This window comes from Tupaia chinensis, unplaced genomic scaffold, assembly GCF_000334495.1.
Source record: "Tupaia chinensis unplaced genomic scaffold, TupChi_1.0 Scaffold000081_1, whole genome shotgun sequence".
Lineage (NCBI taxonomy): Eukaryota > Metazoa > Chordata > Mammalia > Scandentia > Tupaiidae > Tupaia > Tupaia belangeri.
Window position 1 is genome coordinate 3527164 of NW_006159542.1, and position 24959 is coordinate 3552122.

Here is a 24959-nt window from a genome sequence, read left to right on the forward strand (position 1 = left end):
GCCATAGGGTGCGTGCACTCGCCAGACAGACATAGAGACAGAAAGTGAGATATCACCCCCCAGGGGGGATGGCCATGCCGCAGTCCCTTCTCCTCCATTCTCCTCTCGGGATCTTGGGCACGCACACACACGCACGCGGCGTGGATTTTAAGCCACCGGGTCCAGGACTCGAACCGCGGTCTACTATGTGGGAGTCCAGCGACATAGCCATTACGGTAACTGCTGGTCCCCTGCCTCTTACCTCTTGATTGGTCTGGACCAGGGTGGTAGAAGCAGGAAAGTCTTTCATTGGATTTTACATGGCTGGGGCAGGGAGTCAGGGGTGTCAGGCATCAGAGGGGAAGGTAGGAAAAGACTCAGAACAGCTGCTGTCGCCAGGGCCACATTACAAGTAGATGTGGGAGCTCTGCTGGCTGGAGAGGGGCCGGGAGACAAGGTACCAGCTGGCCGCCGCCTCTCCAGTACTGGAAATCAAAACTAGTTTCTTTGTTTTCCAAGAGACCTATTCTGAGTAGGTTAAAAGTTCGTACTGGGCCAGCTGGTGGTATGGTGGTTATAGTGGCAGGATTCCACATGGCCAACTGTGTGGTTCGAGTCCGAGACCTGGCAGCAACTTAAAGAATATGCTGAGTGTTTGTGTGTATGTGCCCCAAATCCTAAACGGATGGGGAAATGGACAAGTAGGGGTTGAGACATGACATCGCCCCGGGGGGGGGGTGCTTTCTCTCTCTCTCTCTCCAGCAAGTGCATGCACTCTCTGGCAAATGAACAAAAAAAGCTCATACCATATTTTGTTGATTCTGAGATGCTCATGCCTTCCATTTTCACATCTCTGATATCAGTATGTATCTTTTTATTTTTTTTCTTGGAGAGGTTTTTGATACAGGGTGCATGCACTTGCCAGAAAGACAGAGACAGACAGAAAGACAGAAAGTGAGAAATCACATCCCAGGGGGGATGGCCACACTGCAATCCCTTCTCCATTCTCCTATTGAGATCCTAGGCACGCACGGACATGCGCCCGGCATGAGTTTAAGCCACCAGGTTCAGGATTCAGACCATGGTCAAATACATAGAAGTCTAGTGACATAGCCGTTTGCCAACTGCTGGTCCCATCAGTATATATCTTAGGATGGATGATCTATCATAGTTTAATTAGCAGCTTTTTGGTTTCCTTAGTGTTCCATACAGTAATGATGCACTTTACCATCAGTGGTTCAATGACTACACACACAAATGTTCATGTATGCTTGGTGGGGCTGACAGGCGATAAAGAGGTAGGCCAATCTCTGTCCCCAGAGTAACAGAGAGAGAGGGAAAGTGAGAAATCACCCTGTAGAAGGAATGGCCACACTGCAATCCTCTCTTCTCCTTTCTTCTCTTGGGATTTTGGGCGCACATGCACATTCACCTGGCATGATTTTCAAGCTGCTGGTTCTGGGACTTGAACCACACAATCAGCCATGTGGGATCTAGTGCCTTAACCTTCCCACCACCTTCTGGTCCTAGGGTGACTTTTATGATTCTTGTGATCCAAGTGTTAGCTGCTTTCATTACAGATCTTGGTTATTTTCTTTCCTAGAAATCACCAGTAAATTTCATGTGATTGAGTCTATCGCTAACCTGTGTTTATAATCAGCTTTTTTTTTTTGAGAGGTTTTCGCTATAGGACGCATGCGCTCGCCAGACAGACGGAGAGAGACATAGAGACAGAAAGCGAGAAATCACCCCCCGGGGGAATGGTCATGCCGCAATCCCTTCTCCTCCTTTCTCCTCTCGGGATCCTGGGCACGCATGCACACGTGCCCGGCATGAGTTCTAAGCCACCAGGTCCGGGACGTGAACCGCGGTCGACTACGTGGGAATCTAGTGATACTGCCATTACGCTAACTGCTGGTTCCCATAATCAGCTTTTATAACCTGTTGGGTTAGCCTTTTGACAGTGCAAAATATTGAGAATAACTTTATGACTTACTTCTCGGTTAGAAGTATTTATCTGTGCCTTTTCTTTGAAAGAGAAAAGACCCCGTGTTCCGCTATGGAGTATGGTCATTCCAGATCTCTTCTCTACTTCTCTCTCTTTTAGGATTTTGGGCACACACATATATGTCTGACTTGGTTTTTAAATATTTTATTTAAGTTTATTATTTTAATTTGACCAGAAGAGACTGAGAGAGAGAAAGCAAGCTACCAGGTCCAGGACCCGAACTGTGGTTGGCTATGTAGGAGTCCAGTGCCTTCAACCACTATGCCACCTACTGTCCTCCTGACATGTGTTTTTAAGCCACTAGGTCTGGGACTTGAACCACATGGTTGGCCATGTGGGATTCAGCCACCTTAACCACCCCACATAGTCTTTTTAGACGTTTTTTTTAGAGAAAGGTTTTTTGCTATAGAGCGTATGCGCTCACCAGAGAGACAGAGAGAGACAGAAAGCGAGAAACCACCCCCCTGGGGGGATGGCCACCCCACAGTCCCTTCTCTTCCATTCTGCTCTTGGGATTTTGGGCATGCACACACACGTGCCTGGTGTGTTTTAAGCCACCAGGCCTGGAACTCAAACCATAGTCAACTACATGGGGTACAGTGACGTAACCATTGTGCCATCTCCTGGTCCTCTTATTACACTCTTAATTTAGAATTTTTAAGAATTCTACTGCCTACATCGAGACTAGGAGTGTACATATTCATATATTCTCAAAATAGACTGTACTGGGACCAGCAGTTAGCGTAATGGCTATGTCGCTGGACTCCCACGTAGTCGACCGCAGTTTGAGTCCTGGACCCGGTGGCTTAAACTCACGCCGGGCGCATGTGCGTACGTGCCCAAGATCCCGAGAGGAGAATGGAGAAGGGATTGTGGTGTGACCATCCCCCCTAGGGGGGTGATTTCTCGCTTTCTGTCTCTCTGTCTCTGTCTTTCTGGCGAGCGCATGTGCCCTATAGCAAAAACCTCCCCCCCCCACACACACACAAAATAGACTGTACTGAACTATTGAGAGAAAAAAGTCTCCCATATATGAAAGTGAGATGATAACTGAAGTCCAAGAACTTTGGTTAACAGACTGTGGCCCACTAGTTATATAGTGAGTAAAAGCCTGGCTCTATAAAGTCGAGTTGCAAGTTATATTCCAGCTCCTGTGACCTTGGACTAGTTATCACAATGGGTTCTAAACATTAATTCAGAGAATGTATGGATAGTATATAATAGCATGTATGCCTATGGTCCTAGCTGGCTGAGGCTTGTGGATTGGAGCATGAAGACTGTGTTGTGGGGTGCCCCAACTCTTGTCTGTCTGTCTGTCTACTCTCATAGAAGAAATAAATAAACTTAAAAAACGTAGGGATGTGGGGCGTGCAGTTGGCATGATGGTTAAGGGCACTGGACTCCCACATGGCCGACCATGGTTTGAGTCTTGGACCTGGCGGCTTGCTCTCTCACTTTCCTTCTCTCACTCTCTCTCTCACTCTCTCCCTCGCTGATCAAATATAAATAAATAAATAGAGTTAAATATATATATATTTTTTTTGGGAGAGGTTTTTGCTATAGGATGCTTGCACTAGCTAGAAAGACAGAGACAGAGACAGAAAGTGAGAAATCACTCTTCAGGGGGATGGCCACGCTGTAATCCCTTCTCTTCCATTCTTTTCTCAGGATCTTGGGCACATGTGCACACACACCCGGTGTGAGTTTAAGCCACCAGGGCCAGGACTCGAACCACAGTTGACTACCTGGGAGTCCAGCGACATAGCCATTACGCTGACTGCTGGTTCCAGATAAACTTTTTTTTTTGAGAAAGATTTTTGCTATAGGACATGTGCGTTCTCCAGAGAGACAGAGAGAGAGAAAGCAAGAAATCCCATGCTTTTCTTGGGATTTTGGGCACGGATACACACACACACACACACACACACACACACACACACACACATACCCCTGGTGTATTTTTAAGCTACTGGGTCCAAGACTTGAACTACAAGGTCAACTATGTGAGATCCAGCCACCTTAACCATGACACTACTGACTGGCCCTGTGATTAATTTTTTAGAAGTTCACTTATTTGTTTCCTCCCTGAGAGAGAGAGGGACAGGCACTTCCAGTAGGGTACTCATGCCATGATCCACTCCCAATATCAGCCATCCCAGATCGTGGACACACACACACGTGCACACATGAACCCAGTGTGCTCAGGAAAGTCTTGGGAAGTGAATTGAGGACCTTTTCCTTGTAGGTTGTGTTACCACTTTGTTCCCTATTGTTAATTTTTTTTTTGGAAAGGTTTATGCTGTAGGGCGTTAATTTTTTTTTTTTTTTTGGACAGGTTTATGCTGTTGGGCATGCGTGCGCTCTCCAGAAAGACAGAGAGAGAGACAGAAAGTGAGAAATCACCCGCCAGGGGGGATGGCCACGCCCTAATCCCCTCTCCTCCATTCTCCTCTTGGGAAAGAAAGACAATAACTTAGGAAAGGAAACTCCATATTTTTGAGACAGGAAATTGAGACCCAGAAATATTAAAAGGACTTGCTAAAAGTCATGAAACAAGGGGCTAGTGGATGGCATGGTGGTGAAGAAGCTGACTCTCACATGGCTGACCATAGTTCAAGTCCCAGACCTGGGGGCTTGCTGTCTCACTTTCTCTGGTGAGTGCACATGCTCTGTACCAAATTTTAATAATAATAATGATAAATAAAATTAAATGAGTCTTTTTTTTTTTTAAAGTCATGGCACTGTTCGTAGAAAAATTCCACTTACCTAACTTTTAGCTCAATGCTCTATTTTATTACTGGCTTTCTTGACTGTCAAAAATGGCATGTGGGGCTAGCCAGGTGGTGTGGTAGTTAACACAACTGGGTTCCACATGACTGTCTACATGGTTTGCGTTACAAACCTGATGGCTTGAAAATCATGCTGGGTGGGGGCAGCAGGTAGCATAGTGCTTAAGGTGCTGAACTCCCCACGTGGCACTGTGGTTCAAGTCCCGGACCTGCAGCTTGCTTTCTCATTTTCCCTCTCTCTCTCTGTCTTTCTCTGGTCAGAATAAAAATAAAATAAGTAAATCTGGTCAGATTTAAAATTAATTAATTAATTTTTAAAAATAAAAACATGCTGGGTGTGTGTGCATGTGTGTCCAAAATCCTAAGAGAAGAGTGGAGGAGAAGGGGTTGGGGTGTGGTCATACCCCCTTGGAATGGCCATCTCTCCTGGGGGTGACTTCTCACTGTCTCTCCCTGGTGAGTACCTGCACTCTGTGCCCCACACTTAGCAAAAAAAGGAGAATGAAATGTAAAAGCATGGCATGCAAAACACTGGAAGTCAGAAGTCTGCTTGAATTTTGCTGTGTCTCAGGAGAAGTCCTGTATCAGGGTGTATCGTCTCGAGTAAGGAAAATGTGTTTTCTACCCAGTTCTACCTACAGAGCATTTGGCAAATCTCTTAAGCTTTCTGGACCTTGTTTTCCTCACCTGGTAAATAGAGATTAGCCTTGATAATTGTGAAGGGTCAGGATTACTTGTTACTTCCATCATGTTGTTATCTGATGTGGAGTCGTGTGTGTGTGTTTTCTCTACAGCCATACACACTGCTGCTATGGACATGCTGGGAGGATCCGGTGTGGAAAGCCAATGTAGAAAGGTTGATATCATCGCCGATGCGGCATATTCCATTTTCAAAAAGCCGAAAAGTTTTACTGGCAACTTTATTATTGATGAAAATATCTTAAAAGAAGAAGGAATAAAAAACTTTGATGTCTATGCCGTTAAACCAGGTAATGCTTATAGTTTTTAAGTGTTTTTCAACATTTTCTGTAATGAACATGCATTTTTTTAAAGAATTATTTTATTGTAACTTTATTATTATTTTCCAATTTGACCAGAGAGAGAAAGAGAGAAAGAGAAGGAAAGTGAGAAAGGAAGCCACCAGGTCTGGGACTTGAACCACAGTTGGCCAGGTGGAAGTCCAATGCCTTTAACCACCACGTCATCTGTTGGCTCTACTATCTGTTTTTTATGTGTGTTTATATGATTACAAGATAAACATGTTCTTTTTATTTTATTTTAAGAATCATTTAACTTTATTTATTTATTCATTTAGTTTAATTTGCTCAGAGAGGCTGGGAGAGAGAGAGAAAGCAAAAAGGTAAGCCACCAGGTCCGGGACTCGAACCTCATTTGGCCATGTGGGAGTCCAGCGCCCTTAACCACCATGCTCCCTGCTGGCCCCAACATGTTCTTTTTAAAAGCTGGCTTCCCAGTGAATGTGGATCTACTAATATAAGCTAAAAAAAAAGAGAGAGAGGAAAATAGAAGTAAGTGAAGTGATATGTAGATATAGACGATCATATCTGTTACTAGCCATTCTAAATCTTTTTTTTTAAAGAATTATTTTATTTGACTTTATTTATTTATACATTTTTAAATTTTAATTTGACCAGAGAGAGAGAGAGAGAGAAAATGTGAGACAGCAAGCCACCAGGTTCAGGACTCAAACTGTAGTCGCCCATGTGGGAATTCAGCACCTTTAACCACCACTCCATCTGCTGGCCCCAGCCATTCTGAATCTTGAAACCAAAAATGAAAATTAGTATTTTAAAGTTAGTTTTAAAATTGGTGGAGTTGGCAGACCAGGCACATGTGTGTTCATACCCAAAATCCCGAGAGGAGAATGGAGGGTGATTTTTCACTTTCTGTCTCTCTGTCTCTGTCCAGCGAGTGCACGTACCCTGTAGCAAAAATCTCTCTAAAAAGCAAAAAAATCATGGAGTTGGGGCCAGGAGGTGGCATAGTGGTTAAAGTGCTGAACTCCCACATGACTCATTGCAGTTCAAGTCCCAGACCTGGCAACTTGAAGCTTACACTGGTTGTATGTTCAGACAGGTTCTCACTATGTTGCCCAGACTAGCCTTGAACTCATGACCCTCCTCCCTCAACCTCCTTGAGATGCTGGGATTTGAAATGAAGGGAATGGGGGCCAGAAGGTATCATGGAAGTCAAGACAGCGGGATCCCACATGACTTGATTGCGTGGTTTGAGTCCTGGACCCATTGGCTTGAAAAACACTCCAGGTGCATGTACATGCTTGCCCAAAATCCTGAGAGGAGAATGGAGGAGAAAAGATTGTGGTGTGGCCATCCCTCTTGTGGGGTGATTTCTCACTTTCTCTTCCTCTCTCTCTGTCTCTCTTGGGTGAGTGCACACACCCTACAGCAAACTTAAAAAAAAAATGAAGGGAATAATAACTTCCACCCAGGATTTCTGTAAGAACTCAGCGCAATAATAAGTATAACGTACATGGCACAGTGCCTGCCCTATGTATATAATACAGTCAACAACATGTAGTAGTAATATTTACAAGTGGAAAAACAGGCTCAGAGAGATTAAGCCTTTACTTATGAGTAATTAGCTAATAAGTGGCAGAACCTGAACCAGACACAGGTCTTCTGGGTCCTGTTCTAGTATAATCATGGCTTTGAGCTTTAAAATAGTGTCACTGGGGACCAGCAGATGGCGTAATGGTTATGTTGCTGGACTCCCACATGACTGACCATGGTTCTAGTCCTGGACCTGGAGGCTTGCTTTCTCACAGTGGGTGCCTGTGCATGCATATCCAAGATCCTAAGGAGAAACTGGAGGAGAAGGTATTGTGGTATGACCATCCGCCCTGGGGGATGATGTCTCGCTTTCTGTCTCTTTGTCTCTCTCTCTCTGTCTTTTCAACGAGTGCACATGTCCTGGAGCAAAAATCTCTCTTAAAAGGGGAGGAAAAAAAAAGATTGTGTCATTGTACACAAAATTTTAGTTTGATTTAAATTAAAATCCCATCAAGTACTGAGAACTTAATATAATCAGATACTGTAACATTAGGATGTAACAAAGATCAATTCATTTCTGCCCTCCAGAAATTTGTTTAATCTTCTGAGAGAAGAAAAGAGAGGTTGTTAATATCTAATTTTACTACACTTTTGAAGGTTCTATGGTCTAGCATACTCATGACTTGGAGGTATCAGTATAATGTTAAGAAAGTTAACTTATTTTTGGGGAGATTAATGTCTCTGTATTGACTGACATGCATGGCATTCCCTTTTGAAAAAGCAATGTAATACACTGTAAAGTTATATGTAATCCAATGTAATATAAAGAAGATTATGATGATAATAAAAAATTTAAAACATAAAATTAATTAATAAATTAGAGAATGAAAAAAAAAAAAGAAAGTTAACTTATTTTTTAACCATGCTATTAGCTGAAAAATAAGACTCAGTGGAACAGGATATCTTAATTTTAATTTTCATTATGATAGAGTGAGAGAAACACAGAAAAGACCCAATTACACTGATGCTGGGAAGTAAGTCCTTCTTAATGAGGGACTCCTGCCCCCACTAGGGGGGCTTAGTAAGAAATGAGTCCTAAGCACTTTGGAGGGATGACAGACAGAGAATTAAGAGTATAAGGAGGCAGAAGCACCTGGAAAGTAGTAAAGACTTTACATAAGAGGTTTTTTTAAAGAACTATTTATTTAATTTACATTTGTTATTATTATTATTAATTTGACCAGAGAGAGAGGGAACCCTGCCATGTCTGGGACTTGAACCTCAGTCAGCCTTGTGGAAGTCCAGCACCCTAACCACCATGCCACTTGCTGGCCACCCCCCACGTTTTTTTTTTTTTTGGAGAGGTTTTTGCTATAGGGCGCGTGTGCTTGCCAGACAGACAGAGAGAGACATAGAGACAGAAAGCGAGAAATCCCCCCCCCAGGGGGGATGGTCACGCCGCAGTCCCTTCTCGTCCATTCTCTGCTTGAGATCTTGGGCACGCACGTGCCCGGCGTGAGTTTTAAGCCACCAGGTCCGGGACGCGAACCACGGTCGACTACGTGGGAGTCCAGCGACATAGCCATTACGCTAACTGCTGGTTCCCATCCCCCACTTTTTTTTAAAGGTTTTATCATAGTGCATGTGTATTCACCAGAGAGACAGAGACAGTGAGGAGGAAAGTGAGAATCACCCCACAGTAGGGATGGCAATACTGCATTCCCTTCTCCTCTATTCTCCTTCTAGGATTTTGGGCATACATGCATATGAGCCTGGCATGATTTTCTTTTCTTTTTTTTGAGAAGTTTTTGCTATAGGGCCCGTACGCTCACCAGAAGAGAGAGACAGAGAGAAAGCGAGAAATCACCCCCCGAGGGGATGGCCATGCCACAATCCCTTCTCCATTTTCCTCTCAGGATCTTGGGCACGCACACATACATGCCCAGTGTGAGTTTAAGCCACCGGGTCTGGGACTCCAACCACAGTTGACCTCATGGGAGTCCAGCGCCATAGCCATTATGCTAACTGCTGGTCCCATGCCTGGCATGATTTTCAAGCCTTCAAGTTTGGGACTCAAACTGCAGTTGGCCATGTGGGAGTTCAATGCTGTAACCACCACACTGCCTGCTGGGCTCAAGAGATGATTTTTTAAAATTAGACCTTGAGGCCTGCAGGTGGCGTAGTGCCTAAGGGTGCTGGACTGCCACATGACTGACCATGGTTCGAGTCCCGAACCTGGTTGTTTGCTTTCTCACTTTATCTCTCTTTCTTTCTCTCCCTGACTCTCTTGGGTAAAACTAAAATAAATAAATAAATAAAAGTTAAAAATTAGACCTTGAAGAAGAATTTGTTATAGGGGAGAAGGGTAACTGGGAAAGTTTAATAGAGATCAAATAGTTTGATAGTTCTTGTGGGAGCCTTTTCCATTGTATCAGACTGATTTGTAAATATAAACAGTGTTTATTAAACAGGTGATAAAAATCTTAATATATTGTAGTCATTACATTAACCTGATTATTTTGGGGTCAACTTTTCAGGCCATCCTTTGATACCAGATTTCTTTTTGGATGAATACCCAGAAACAGTTACCAAGAAAATGGAATCACCTGGTGAGATCTAGACCATATTTTACATTGGAAAATACAGATACTAACTTAATGTATTTCTTTCAAAATACAGAATTGATCTTATAACTGACATTTCTACCTTCTGCTTTTCAACTGTATTGTAATTTCAACCAAACAAGTAATGTAGAGTTCTCAGTTAATTCTAGCCAAGAAGGTTGTTTTGGCTACCAGTAGGTTGTTAACATTCTTTTTGTTGGGTTAAACAAACAAACAAAAAATTGCCTGAAAAACATCCACTTTTTTTCAGGCGTGGCCATCCACCCTGGAGGGTGATTTCTCGCTTTCTGTCTCTCCTGCAGGCACATGCACTCAATGGCAAAAATCTCTCTTTTAAAAAAAAGATTAGATTTTTGGGACTGGCAGGTGGTGTGGGGTTAAAGGTGTTGGATTCCCATGTGGCTGACCACAGTTCAAGTCCTGAACCTGGCAGGTTGCTTTCTTGCTTTCCCTTTCTTTCTCTGGTCAAATTAAAAAAATAATAATGATAACAAATGGAATTAAATAAGTAATCTTTTTTAAAAACTATATCATTGATTCAGTTGCCACTCACATGTATCACAGTATCAAAACCAGAAAAACTAAGTTGTCAGTCTTTTGTTCAAAAGATCTCTTATTTAATGGTAGAAATTACCTAAAAAGTTTACTAAAGTCTAGAAGACTCTGGTCTTCAAGTCAGATAAGTCTAAAATTCTCATTTTTGCCCAACTTCCTAAAATAAATTGGATTTATTTTGTAGGGGAAGACATACATGAACTGAGCTCATTGAAATTTTAAATAATAACTACTTATTGATCATGTACATTCATTTTGTTTATTCCACAAATACTTACGGGGCCTCTAGTACGTGCTAGTGTGCCAAGAACTTTGCATGCATCGTCTTGTTCAATGCTTATGATCCCACCAGACAGGTATTAATTACCCTCATTTTACAGCTGTGATCACACAGCTGGCAAGTGGCAGAGTCAAGATTTAAAGTTATACTTCTCTGACTCCAAAGCCCATGTCCTCAACCAGTAAACTTAAATGGCTTTCCTAATACCCAGATACATAAAGTCCTTTAAATCATATACTCTCTCTCTCCTAGTAATCCCATTTATTACTGTATAATAAAGAGTTGCCATCTGATGGAATACATATATAGTTGTTATGATCAGCATGTTTTCTCCCTTTGGGCATAATTACTCCGGGAACAGAATTATAATCAGGTTGTTTCATGACCATGGAGTCAGAGCAAGAGGGATTAGGTAAGTAGAATGTCAGGTAAATGTTCCCAGGCACTGGGCTTCAACAGGGATGATTTTGCCCATAGCTGTCTCCCATGAAGACCATGCTCACCCTTGTGGTCATAATACTCAAATTCCTTTGGCCAACTTCCTCCACAAATACTGGAAAGAACATTTACTTCTGTTGTTCTTTTTTCCCTAATCTTTCTGGTTCAGTCAATGCAACTCTCCTTGACATTTTTGGTATATATACATATATATGTGTGTGAGTGTGAATGTGAGAGTGTGTGTGTGTGTGTGTGTGTGTACTTTAATGTTTTTGTCATAGGGCTCATGCACTCACTGGTGAGACAGAGAGAGAGAAAGTGAGAAATCACCCTCATGAGGGAATGGCCATGCTGTAATCCCTCCTCCATTCTCTTGAGATTTTTGGATATGTACACACACCCACCCAGTGTGATGTTTTTCAAGCTGCCAGATCTAGAACTCAAACTGTGGTTGGCCACGAGGGAGTCCAGCTTAAATACCATGTCACCCGCTGGGCCTTTCGGTAGATACATTAATAGATGCATATAGATAGTAGTCCTGTATGTCTGGCCTAGGATCTAATTTATCCCTTTCAGGTGGTTTTTCTTGTCCACAGCCAGATCCATGTGTGTTCACATCATAGTTCACCCCTCAGAGGTCACTCTTCCTTGCATCTGCAACTTACAATAACTCCTGTTAACATTCGATTGCACATGGGCTGTCTTGTGGATGCAGTGGTAGTCTGCTGGCTCTCACATGCTGACTGCAGTCTGAATCCCTGACCTGGTCTGCCTGAAATGTTCTGGGCTTGTGCATGAGTGCCCTGGATCTGACAGGGTGGAGGACTGGAGGAAGGGGACCACTGCATGGCCAGCTCCTGTGGAGGGCGCTCATGCCTCTCTTTCCTTTTTCTTTTTTTCATGTGAATAGGTCATGCTCTATCATGAATAAAAGGAAGAAGAAACAGGAAAACATTTGATTGTATCTTTTCTAGTCCTGCATATGTCAGTTCATATAATAGTTATATAATTACTGTAAACTATGTAAATAGTTATAAGTTAATGTTTTATATCCCTCATGGTAAAAACAGTATTGTCATCTCTTCATTGATTTCTCCATCCCTGCTCCCCACAGGGACATAGGGAGCCCACTCAATCTTTGATTTGTTAATTTCATACTTCCTGTTTATTTATTTATTTTAAATTTTGCCACTGGGTGCATGTGCTCACTGGAGATAGAGAGAGGGAAATCGAGAAAGCGCCCCCATAGAGGACGGTCACGCCATAATCTCTTCTCCTTCATTTCTCCCTCCTTTTGGGATTTTGGGTACATGTTCATATATGCCCAACATACTTTTCAAGCCTCTGGGTCTGACACTTGAACTGCACACGCGGCCACGTGGGATCCAGCCACCTTAACCATCACACCATTGGCTGGCTCTAGTTTACTTTTTATTATGGTTTTAGTTGTTTCTGTTCCAGTTCTGGGTTCACTGCAGAAACACTTCTTCATTTTTGTTTTTAAATATTTTTTTTAACTTTATTTATTTTAATTTGACCAGAGAGGGACAGAATGAGAGAGAGACGGGGGAAGTGAGAAGGCAAGCCGCCAGGTCCAGGACTCCAACTTCATTCAGCCAAGTGGGAGTCCAGTGCCCCTAGCCACCATGCCACCTGCTGGCCCGCAGAAACACTTATTCTTAGCTCAGCTACCTTTTTCTTTTTCCCTGTCGTTACCGCCTTCTCTCATCATTTCCATCTTTTTGTTCTTTCCTTCTGTTTTCTGGGAAATCTTTTCAGTAGTTTCATTGCTGTTACATACTACCTTTAATGATTCTTTCAATATGGCAAAAAATATATATATAGTTATTGTGCTTTTGTTTCTCATGTTATTCACTTCTTTTTTCATTTTTGTCCTATTATCTTTCAATTTCAGTCAGTTATTTGTGATTTTCTGACCCTGTTAATTAAGTTTGGCCAACTCTGTCTAATTGGTAGCAAGTCTGTCCTAATTAGTTAATTCTGTGTGGCCTTCAGTGGCCTTCCACTGCCAAGGTTTTAGGGCCATCTACATGAATAATATTTTACAGTTGCTGTTCCAGAAGTCAAAGAAGAGAAGCCACAGTCACAGTCAAAGCCACGTTCCGGCGCTGTGGAGGAAACGTTCAGAATTGTTAAGGACTCTCTCAGTGACGATGTTGTTAAAGCCACTCAAGCCATCTATCAGTTTGAACTCTCAGGTGAGGATTCTATCTGGTAATCCTAGGCTATTATGAAGCAAAGCAGGGTGTTTCCTTTGGAAGAAAAATCAGCCTCCAGTAATGATCACCTTGCTAACTCTAGAATGCAGACATTCAAGAACAGCAAGTAACTGTTAATTTGTACTTTTAAGTTAAGATCAGTGCATTTGCATACACATAAAATACAATTTCATTACAAATATTTCAGTGTTAAATAACTATGTACTTGAGAGGAAATCTTAGTTGGAAGCCTAAATGGACACACCCATCATGACAGGTAGTGTAGTGTAGTAATTCATCATCAGCCATGGGCACCTTGCCATTTTTGTCTTTGAGATTGTTCAGGTAGTTATAATTGTAGTCAGCTTATTTATTGATTTTTGTAGAGGTTTTTGCTATAGGGCTCATGCACTCACCAGAAAGACAGAGAGACAGAAAGTGAGAAATCACTCCCCAAAGGGGCAATCCCTTCTCTAATCTTCCCTCGGGATCTTGGGTATGCATGCACATGCGCCCGGCATGAGTTTAAGCCACTGGGTCTGGGACTTGAACCGTGTGGTAAACTACATGGGAGTCCAACGACATAGCCATTATGCCAAGTGCTGGTCCCGAAGTCAGCTTTTTAAGACTTAATATTTTTCTTCTCTACATAACATTAATGCATGTTAACAATATCTTTAAGAACTAGCTACCTTTAGGGACCAGCAGGTGATGTAATGGTTACATCACTGAACTACCATGTAGTGAACTGCGGTTCGAGTCCTGGACCCTGCGACTTGAAACTCACGCCAGGCATGTGTGTATGCATGCCCAAAATCCTGAGAGAAGAATGGATGAGAAGGGATTATAGCATGGCCATGCCCCCAGGGGGGTGATTTCTTGCTTTCCCTGTATCTTTCTCTCTCTCTCCAGTGGGTACATGTGCCCTGTAGCAAAAATCTCTATTTAAAAAAAAAAAAAAAAAAAAAGAACTAGCTACCTTTGTGACCAAGCAGTGGCGTGGTGGTTAAGGTGCTGAATTCCTACATGCTCAATTGTGGTTTGAGTCTCAGACTCATTGGCTTGAACATCATGTGGGTCATGAGTGCATGTCTGCCCAAAATCCTGAGAGGAGATTATTTATTGATGGAGGGGAAGGGATCGAGGCATGGCCATCTCCCCTGAGTGGTGATTTCTTACTTTCCCACCCACTGTCTCTCTCCAGCAAGTGCACATACCCTATGGCAAAACCTAAAACAAACAAAAACAATCCACAAAACAAAACGAAAACTAGCACCTTGGTTTGATTATATGCAGACTTTTTTATTCTTTGTCCTCTTTGGTTTATCTTCAGCCATCCTCACTTTCCTGATTTTAGTTCCTTTTTATCCTTAGAATTCATGGTCTGTTACTTCAGGCACTTCCTTGCCTGTACCCCACCCTTCCTGGGCCTTTTGTGTTTATGTCATCCCTTCTGAAAGCTTATGCGCCTATACCCGAGTCAGTCGATCAGCACGGTTGCATCCAGGCTGCTGAATTCTGCTGGAGAAAAGGAATAGAATAATCACATCACCCACCAATAGAAATTCTCTGTTGCCCTTCTTCAACTGGGATCTAAGGAGCACTTCAGGATTCTGTGTTGTGGTCAGCCTGCGACTTCATTTTCCAGTGACCGCTTTAAACTTTCTCAGTGTTTCTCAGATCTCCCATCTATCCCTCTACTTCCCTGCCAGTGTTAGCAGATAATTCTTCTTTGGCAGGGACGTTAGAAGCCTACACAGACAAAAATTGCTTCACTTTCCTGCCATCAGCCGTGACGGACATCATCCTCTCCTCCTTCCTTCCCAATGGAATGGAGTTCAGCTCTAGATCAGCACATCCCAGGCTTTCATGACCGTGTGGACTACCTGGGATGTGCCTGAAATGCAGACCTTGGTCCAGTAGTTCTGGAGTAGGGCCCGAGATTCTGCATTTCTGTCAGCCATGACAGTATTGTAGTTCATGGATCACTTTTTTTTTCTTTTTTTTGGAGAGATTTGTTGTTATAGGGCTCTTGTGCTTGCCAGAAAGACAGAGAGAGACAGAGAGACAGAAATCAAGAAATCACCCCTTGGGGGGATGGCCATGCCACAATCCCTTCTCCTCCATTCTGTTCTCGGGATCTTGGGCATGCACGCACACGCGCCTGGTATGAGTTTAAGCCACTGGGTCTGGGACTCGAACCACGGTCGACTACATGGGAGTCCAGCGACATAGCCATTACACCAACTGCTGGTCCCATGGATCACGTTTTGAGACAAAGTTCTAAGTCCATTGCCTCTGACCATCTCAGGAACTTTGTGCTATTTTTTTTTTTAAGAATTCTTTTATTTAACTTTATTTATTTATTTAAATTTGACCAGAGGGAAACGGGGGTGGGAGGGCAATGAGAAAACAACATGCCAGGTCTGGGAATTGAACCATGGTTGGCCATGTGGTAGTCCAGCCCCTTAACGACCACGCCACCTGCTGGCCCTGGAACTTTGTGCTATTAATTGTGCCTTTCCTCCAACCTGCTCACCTGCAGCCTTCTTCCAACAGTTTAGTGCTCTCAAATCAATTCTATCTACACAGCAACTGTAACAAACCACACATTCCCTGCCTTTTTTCCTCCTGTTCAGAGCCAAACTTATTTTCATCTACAACTTATTCCATTTTTTCTTTATTTTTTTAGTTTGCTATAGGGTGTGTGCACCTGCCAGAGAAAGAGAGAGAAAGTGGGAAAGTGAGAAAAACCTCCCCCAGGGTGGATGGCCACACCATACTCCGCTTCTCCGTTCTCCTCTAGGGATTTTGGGCACTCACGCACATGTTCCTGGAGCACCTTTCAAGCCACCAGGACTTGAACGATGTCAGCCATCTGGGATCCAGCCACCTTAGCCACCATGTCACCAGCTGGCCCCAGCACACTCTCTTGAATATACTTTGCTCTGGTGTTTCCCAGGTCCACAGAATTGGCTTTCATCAAGGTCCTCTGACTCCCATGTCAGCAGTGGGCATTTTTCATACCTACCTTGTGGCCACATTTCAGCATTTTATGCTGTTGACCTTCTGGAGATTTTTGCTATAGGGTGGGTGTGCTTGCTGGAGAGACAGAGACAGACAGAAGGCAAGAAATCACCCCCCAGGGAGGATGGCCATGCTACACTCCTTTCTCCTCCATTCTCCTCTTGGGATTTTGGGCACGCATGCACATGCACCTGGCATGAGTTTGAAGCTGAGGGGTCCAGAACTTGAACTGTAGTTGACTGCGTGGGAGTCCAGCCATGGAACCACTACGCTCTCTGCTGGTACCCTGAAGATGCTCTTTCTTCAGCTCTCCTTGCTTTCCTTCTGGCCTATGATCATTTCTTGTCAGTTTCTTTTGCTGGATGCTTCTCCTTTATCCTTCTTCCCTTAATGGATGCTCTTTAGGCCACTGTCTTAGCACTCTACATGCTACAGATTTTCTCTAGTAAACATCATCCATTCACAAAGTTTCAATGACCACATGAAGTGATGAATTATGTTTCTATATTTCTAGCTTAGCTAGATCTCATTTCACAGTTTTACTTGGTTGTCACAAAGATGCCTTTTTTTAAAAGAATTATTTAATTTATTTATGTATTTATTTAAATTTGACCAGAGAGGGATAGAACAAGGAGGGAGAGAGTGAGAAAGCAAGCTGCCAGGTCTGGGATTTGAACCACATTTGGCCGTAGTGATAGTCCAGTGCTCTTAACTACCATGCCACCTGCTGGCCCCAATGCCTTAACCTTAAAAAGTCCAAAAGAACTCGTCATTTCTAACACCTGCCTTTGCTATTATGCATTACACCTGCTCTTCTTTTGTCGTCCTCTCTTAGTTAAAAAATAAAACTAAACTAAAAGCACCCATTGGGCCAGTGTTGTGGTTAAGGCAACTGGATCCCACATGGCCGACTGAGCACTTTCAGTCCCAGATCTGGCAGCTTGGAAGACATATCAGGCATAGGTGTGCACATGCTCAAAATTATTTTTTTAAGAATTATTTTATTTAACTTTATGTATTTATTTTAATTTGAGCAGAGAGGGACGGGCGGGGGGAGAGGGGGAGTCAGAAAGTAAGCCACCAGGTCTGGGACTTGAACCATGGTCGGTCATGTGGGAGTCCAACGTCTTTAACTACCACGCCACCTGCCAACCCCTACATGCCCAAAATTCTGAGAAGAGAATGGGGGAGAAAGGATTGTGTATGTCCATTCTCCCAAGGGGTGATTTCTTCTTTCTCTCTCTGGCAAGCATATGTACCCTACAGCAAAAACTTTTAAAAAATAGGAATTTAAAAAACCACCCATATTGGGACTAGCAGTTGACGTAATGGCTATGTCGGTGGACTCCCATGTAGTTGATTACGGTTCTAGTCCTGGATCCGGTGGCTTAAACTCACGCCGGGCATGTGTGCGTGCATGCCTGAGATCCAAAGAGGAGAATGAAGGAGAAGGGATTGCGGCATGGCCATCTACCCTGGAGGGTGATTTCTCGCTTTCTGTCTCTCTGTCTCTCTCTGTCTTTCTGGCAGGTGCATGCACCCGATAGCAAAAACCTCTCTAAAAAAACTCATATTGACTTAATTTCCCAAGCCCCAAACTAGCAAATCATTCCTTTGCACCTTTCCTGCCTTTTCTTCTTACACTCAAGTTACCTAGTCCTGTGGTTCTGCTTTGAAATTCTCTCTCAGATGTGCCTGTGTTCTCCATCCCCACAATCCTGATACAGGTGGATAAGCTCCTGAACTACCCCAACACCTTCCTTACCAACTTTCTGCATCTTCTTGATCCCTCTCCAGTTATTGTCTATACTGCAGGAAGGGTAATTGAGTCAAAATACAGACCTTATGATGTCATTCTCCCTCTGTGGCACACACTATCGATGAACGTAGTAAAATCCTTCACACGGTTCCCGTTGTTCTGCACCTGGAGCCTCGTGAGCTCATCTGTGCACCGTGCACTCCCTTTCTGCCTTGCGGTCCTGCTGCACTTCGTTCAGTGCTTCATGCCCGTTGTACTCTTGATTCTGTTTTGTTTGTTTTCGTTTGCTATAGGGCACATGTGCTTGCCAGAGAAAGACAGAGGAAAACTGAGAAATCACCCCTGAGGGGCTGGCCATGCCACAATCTCCTCTCCTCATTCTCCTCTCAGGATTTTGGCCACATACACAGATGCGCCTGGCACGGTTTACAAGTCATTAGGTCCAGGACTTGAACTGCGGAGTTGCCACATAGGATCCAACTGCTTTAACCTCCACACCATCTACTGACCCCTGCTTTTTCTTTTTTCTGCTTAATAGCCTATCTCCACTGCCTGAAATATTTTCCTCTTCCTTGTCCTACGAAGTGATTCATACTCAACTTTCAAATCTCAGCTTCAGCTGGGTTCTCCTGACCTTTTTGTTTTTTAAGAGAGTGTTTTTTGCTACAGGGTGTGTGCACTCGCTGGAGAGACAGAAGAGAAATCAACCCCTTGGGGGGATGGCTGCGCTGCAGTCCCATCTCCTCCAGTCTCTTCTTGGGATTTTGGACACACACAAACACGCACACCACACGTGCCCAGTGTAAGGTTTTTTGTTTGTTTGTTTTAAGAATTATTTATTTATTTTTTAAAAAAAGTATTATTTATTTAATTTTATTTATTATTATTTTTAGATTTGTTATAGGGCATGTGCACTCACCAGAGAGTGAGAGAGAAAGTGAGAAAGCAATCTGCCAGGTCCGGGACTCAAACTATGTCAACCATGTGGGAGTCCAGCGCCTTAACCACTATACCAAGTGTGTATTTTAAGCCATTGGGTCCAGAACTCAAACCACAGGATTACATAGCAGTCCAATGATGTAACCATTACGCCATCTGCTGGTCCCTCTCCTGACCATTGCTTTTTAGAATTAATTAATTTTATTTATTTATTTATTTGTTTGTTTGTTTGAGAGAAAGGGAAAGTGAGAAAGCAAGCTGCTGGGTCCAAGAACCAAACCATGGTTGGCCGTGTGGGAGTCCAGCACTCTAATCACTGCATCACCTGCTAGCCCTCTCTTGACCATTTAAAAAAATTATTTATTTTAAATTGTTTATTATTTTTTTTTAATTTTACTAGAGGGCAAGACAAAGAGGGGAAGTGAGGAAGCAAGTTGCCCGGTCTGGGACTCGAACCATGGTCAGCCAGCCATGTGGGAATCCAGTGCCTTAACCATCACACCGCCTGCTGGCCCCTCTTGACCATTTTTTAACTGAACATTTTATTGTGGTAAAATATACGTAACATACATCTTACCATTTTAACCATTTCCCGAGTGTACAGTTCAGTGTGTTCTGTGCACTCACAGCGTTGTGTAGCCATCACCACTAGAACTTTTTCGTCTCCCCAAAGTGAAGCTCTGAATCCATTCAACAGCGACTCCCCATCTCCCCTCCTCCCCAGTCCCTGGTAATCACTATTATACTTCTTTTTTTTTTTTTTTGGAGAGGATTTTGCTATAGGGCACCTGCGCTTACCAGAAAAACAGAGAGACAAAACCACCCCCCCAGGGAGGATGATCAAGCCACAATCCCTTGTCTTCCATTCTCCTCTTGGAATCTTGGGCAAGCACGCACACATGCCTGGTGTGTGTTTAAACCACTGGGTCCAGGACTCGAACCGCAGTCTACTACATGGGAGTCCAGTGACATAGCCATTACGCTAACTGCTGGTTCCCTATTCTAGTTCTCTCTTTATGGACTTCACTGCTCTAGGTGCCTTGACTTTTTATAAATGTGCTCCCACATCTCCCTCCACTCTTCTTTTTTGAGAATACCCATAATTCTCTTGTTTATTGAAAAAGAATACCCATAATTCTCTTGTTTATTGAAGTCTTCAAAGCCTAGCATAGTACCTGGAATATAGTAAGTGCTTAATAAATGCTGGATTCGATTGGTAGAGACCCAAGGTTTTTAATCTGGGTAACAGCATTTTGTAAGATTATTTGAATTGTAGTGATCATTACATTTAAAAAGAACAGGACTTCCTTCTTATTAACTCCTCTATATTTATCTCCGTGTAGGAGAAGATGGTGGCACGTGGTTTCTCGACCTAAAAAACAAGGGTGGGAACGTCGGATTTGGAGAGCCCTCTGATCGGGCTGATGTGGTGATGAATATGTCTACTGATGATTTTGTAAAAATGTTTTCAGGTGAGTTTTCAATCTTTGTGGTTGACCTATTATTCAGGGAAATTTAGTCCTGACATTTTACTTTTTCCCTTCCCAAATACTCAAGAATTGTCAATGTTCATAGCTACCAAGTAGAATCTTTGTAGCTACGCATTTTTTAAATTTAACTTTATTATTCTTATCATTATTTAATTTGACAACATTTGGGTTGATGAGCTTACCATCTTAGAAAGGATGATTTTACTGTTGCCTCTGTTGTTACTTCTACTACATCCAACGAATGGGGAGTAGATGTCAGAATTTATTTTTGCAGGACTGAAAAGCTAATGTAATGTAGGGAACAGAGACATAAAAGTATTCATAGGTGCCTCCTTCCATTGTGTTATGATATCCTATTTCCAGTAATACAGTGATCACCAAAGGTGATGAACTCAGCAGACACTCACTTTTTTCTTTGGAGAGGTTTTTCTTTTGTTTGTTTTGTTTTTTTTGTTTTTTGTTTTTTTGGTTTTTTTTGGCTAAAGGGCACGTGCACTTGGTGGAAAGACAAAGAGACAGAAAGAAAGAAATCATGCCCCAGGGGGGATGGCCATGCCACAATCTTTTCTCCTCCTCTCGGAATCTTGGGCATGTATGCACACATGCCTGGCATGAGTTTAAGCCACCGGATCTGGGATTTGTACTGTGTTCGACTACATGGGAGTCCAGCAACATAGCCATTATGCCACCTGCTGGTCCCCCAGAGGCAGCACCTTAAAGCATTATAAAATGTACTCTAAAGAATCTTTCATGTAATGAATTTAAAAGTAGCATTCATATTTTGTTCAGTTTTAATCTTTTTAAAAAATAATTATTTATTTTATTTATTCATTCATTTATTTTATTTTATTTTATTTATTTATTTTGGAGAAAGGTTTTTGTTATATGGCGTGTGTGGTCCTCAGAAAGACAGAGATAGACAGAAAGACAGAATGCAAGAAATCACCCTCCAGGGGGGATGGCCACACTGGAATCCCTTCTCCTTCATTCTCCTCTCAGGATCTTGGGTACACATGCACACACATCTGGCGTGAGTTTAAGCCACCAGGTCTGGAACTTGAACCGCGGTCGACTACATGGGAGTCCAGCAACATAGCCATTACGCCAACTGCTGGTCCCTTCATTCATTTATTTTTAATTTGACCAGAGAGAGAGTGAGAGAGAAAGTGAGAAAGCAAGCCACCAGGTCCCAGACTTGAACATTGGTCAGCCATGCGTGAGTGTCCAGCACCTTAACCACTACGCTATGTGCTGTTCCTTCAGTTTTAATTTTTATTAACTGAGGGTCACAAATATTCTGTGCCCTCTAAGTCTTGCTTTCCAGTTCTAATCAAATATACTAATGACTTAATATCTGAGCTAATCTGTATATGATGTGATAATGATCAAAGTTTCAACTTTTCTGTTTTTTTTTTTTATAGTAGTGTTAAATGTTCATCATAAAAAAATTAAATACACTTAAGAAAATAAAATTGTTCTTTATCATAGCATTGAGAGATGACCAACAGTTAATTTGGTATTGCATAATATACATGTATGTGTGTGTGTACTTATAAAAATAGGATCAAACCATTACTCTATTTTGGTAAACTTTTTCGCTTAGTACATGATAACATATATATTTTTTAGAGAGATTTTTTGCTATAAGGCAGGTGTGCTAGCTGGAGAGACAGAAAATGGGCCATGCTGCAATCCCTTCTCCTCCATTCTCTTAGGATTTGGGGCATGCATGCATACATGCTTGGTGTGAATTTTAAGCCACTGGGTCCAGGACTCAAACTGTGGTTGGCCGTGTGGGAGTTCAGCCACATAACCGCTATGTCATCTGCTGGTCCCAGTGATGACATCTTTCAGTGTTAGTGAATAGTTATTTCTTTAATCACTTTTAATAGTGTTTCAACTATTACTCCGTAGAACTTAAACCCAGTTTTTTGGATACACTCAAGAAATGTGTGTGCCAGCAGGTGACATGGTGGTTGAGGTACTGGATCCCACATGGCCAAATGCCTCATTCCAGAGGCTTAAACCACACAGCGGGTGTTTGTGCATACCTGCCTCAAATCCTGAGAAGAGAATGGAAGAGAAGGGATTACAGTGTGGTTGTCCCCTCAGGAAATTGATTTCTCACTTTTCCTCCCTCTGTCTCTGTCTCTGTCTCTCTCTCTCCAGCAGCATGTGTGCCCTGAGGTAAAAACCTCTTTAAAAATATTTCTTCATTTTATAGAATTCAAGCCTGACACTTTGATCAATTAAATAATAAACCCAAGGTTAGAAAATAAACTGTGGGAGCAAAGATTTGAATCCAGACTAACTCCAAAGCTCATGGTCCTTATTATTATGCAATTCTGCCCTTCAGAGGTAGAAGAATCAAGTGACTTCTTTAGTTTACATTTTACTTACTAGCATGTGGTTGAAATAATGGTCTTTCCATTTTTATCTTAATTTCGTTTATTTATTTATTTATTATTCAACTTGACCAGAGAGAGAGAAAGAGAGAGAGAGTGAGAAAGCAACTCACCAGGTCTGAGACTCTAACTACAGTTGGCCATGTGAGAGTCTGGTGCCTTACCCCGTCCCCCCTCCCAGCCCCCATTTTTATCTTTCTATAAAAGAAAGATAAAAATGGGGATTGGATTGACTAGAAGAGATGAATCAGCTGTATGAGTAATTTTTAAAAAGTATGTTATTTATGATATATTTATAGCAGTAGTTTAGATTATAACTAAGTGAGTTTACTTCTGTTTCTTACTATTCATAGTTTATCCTACCAGCTTTCCTTTGAATGGATACAATTCAGATCTTATATCCTAAGAATTGTCATTTAAGAAGTCATAGCGGGCCGGCAAGTAGTGAGATGGTTAATGGCGCTGGATTCCCACGTGGCTGACCATGGTTTGAGTCTTGGACCTGGCAGCTTGCTTTCTTGCTTTCCCTTTCTCTCTCTCTGTGTCAAATTAAAAAATAATAACAAATAGAATTTATTTATTTATTTTTCTTTTTTTTGGAGAGGTTTTTGCTATAGGGCATGCACTTGCCAGTAAGACAGAGAGAGACAGAGAGACAGAAAGTGAGAAATCACCCCTGGGGGAATGTCCACACCGCAGTCCTTTCTCCTCCATTCTCCTCTCAGGATCTTGGGCACGGACGCACAAGCACCTGGTGTGTGTTTAAACCACCAGGTCCAGGACTTGAACCGTGGTCTTCTACATGGGAGTCCAGCGACATAGCCATTACACCAACTGCTGGTCCCTACAAATAGAAATTAAATAAATAAATTTTTTTTTAAGAAAAAAGAAGTCATAGCTATTTCTATGGCCTAACTTCTATAACAGATATATTACAAATACAACCATGTAAGAGCAACTAGAAATCATAAATCAGAATCTCCTTTTGGCCAGCAGAGGCCACTATATGGTAAAGCAGTACGACAGAAATGAAATAAATTACACAAGATTACTTTTCTTGAGGAGGGATATATAGTTGGACCTCTGTATCCACAGGTTCTTTATTTACAGATTCAACCAAGCACAGATTAAAAATTTTTTTTTAAAAACGAACCAATATAGAACAATAAAATATAATACAAAATTTAAAAAAATACAGCATAACAGCTATTTACGTAGCATTTAAAGTAGGTACTGTAAGTAATCTGGAGATGGTTTAAATTACATGGCAGGATGTGTGTGTATCATATGCAAATACTCTCACATTTTTTTAGGCACTGGAGCGCCCACAGATTATGCTGTCTGGGGATTCCTGGAACCTTCCTTACACAGATACTGAGGGACAATAGGATAGTTCACTATTATTGGGGTGTCGGGAAAGTTATGACACATTTTTCCATAGAAAAAAATATGTCATGACTTTTATGATGACTCAATAGGGTTTTTTTTTTTTTTTTTTTTTTTTTTTTTGGTATTTCCAGAAGGCATGCGTGCTCATTAGAGACGGAGAAAGAAAGAGAAGGCACATCTCAATGGGGCTTGGTCATACCACACATGTTCTGCGTGTTTTGTGTTTTTTTTTTTTTTTTTGAGAGGGATTTTTACTATAAATTGCAAGTACTCATCAGAGAGACAAAAACCAAGAAATCACCCTATAGGGGGATGACCATGTTGCAGTCCCTTCTTTTCTATTCTCTTGGGATTTTGGGCATGCACACACATGTGCCTGGCTTAAGTTTTAAGCTGCCAGGTTCAGGACTCAAACCATGGTTGACTACGTGGGAGTCTAGTGACATAACCATTATGCCATCTCTTAGTCCCTGTCCTGTGTGTTTTTTTTCTTCTTCTTCTTTTTTTTTTTTTTTGGCGGTTTTTGC

At 42.2% G+C, this 24959-nt stretch overlaps 1 protein-coding gene across 1 annotated transcript in view; it reads left to right on the plus strand.

The window, feature by feature from the left end:
• Window positions 1-24959, plus strand: part of HSDL2 (hydroxysteroid dehydrogenase like 2) — a 62897-nt gene that overhangs the window by 26861 nt on the left and 11077 nt on the right. Inside the window, exons 6-9 of the mRNA XM_027769457.1 lie at window positions 5571-5765; window positions 9845-9916; window positions 13274-13423; window positions 20492-20620. Coding sequence (XP_027625258.1) covers window positions 5571-5765; window positions 9845-9916; window positions 13274-13423; window positions 20492-20620 — 546 coding nt within the window. The remainder of the gene's footprint in view (window positions 1-5570; window positions 5766-9844; window positions 9917-13273; window positions 13424-20491; window positions 20621-24959) is intronic.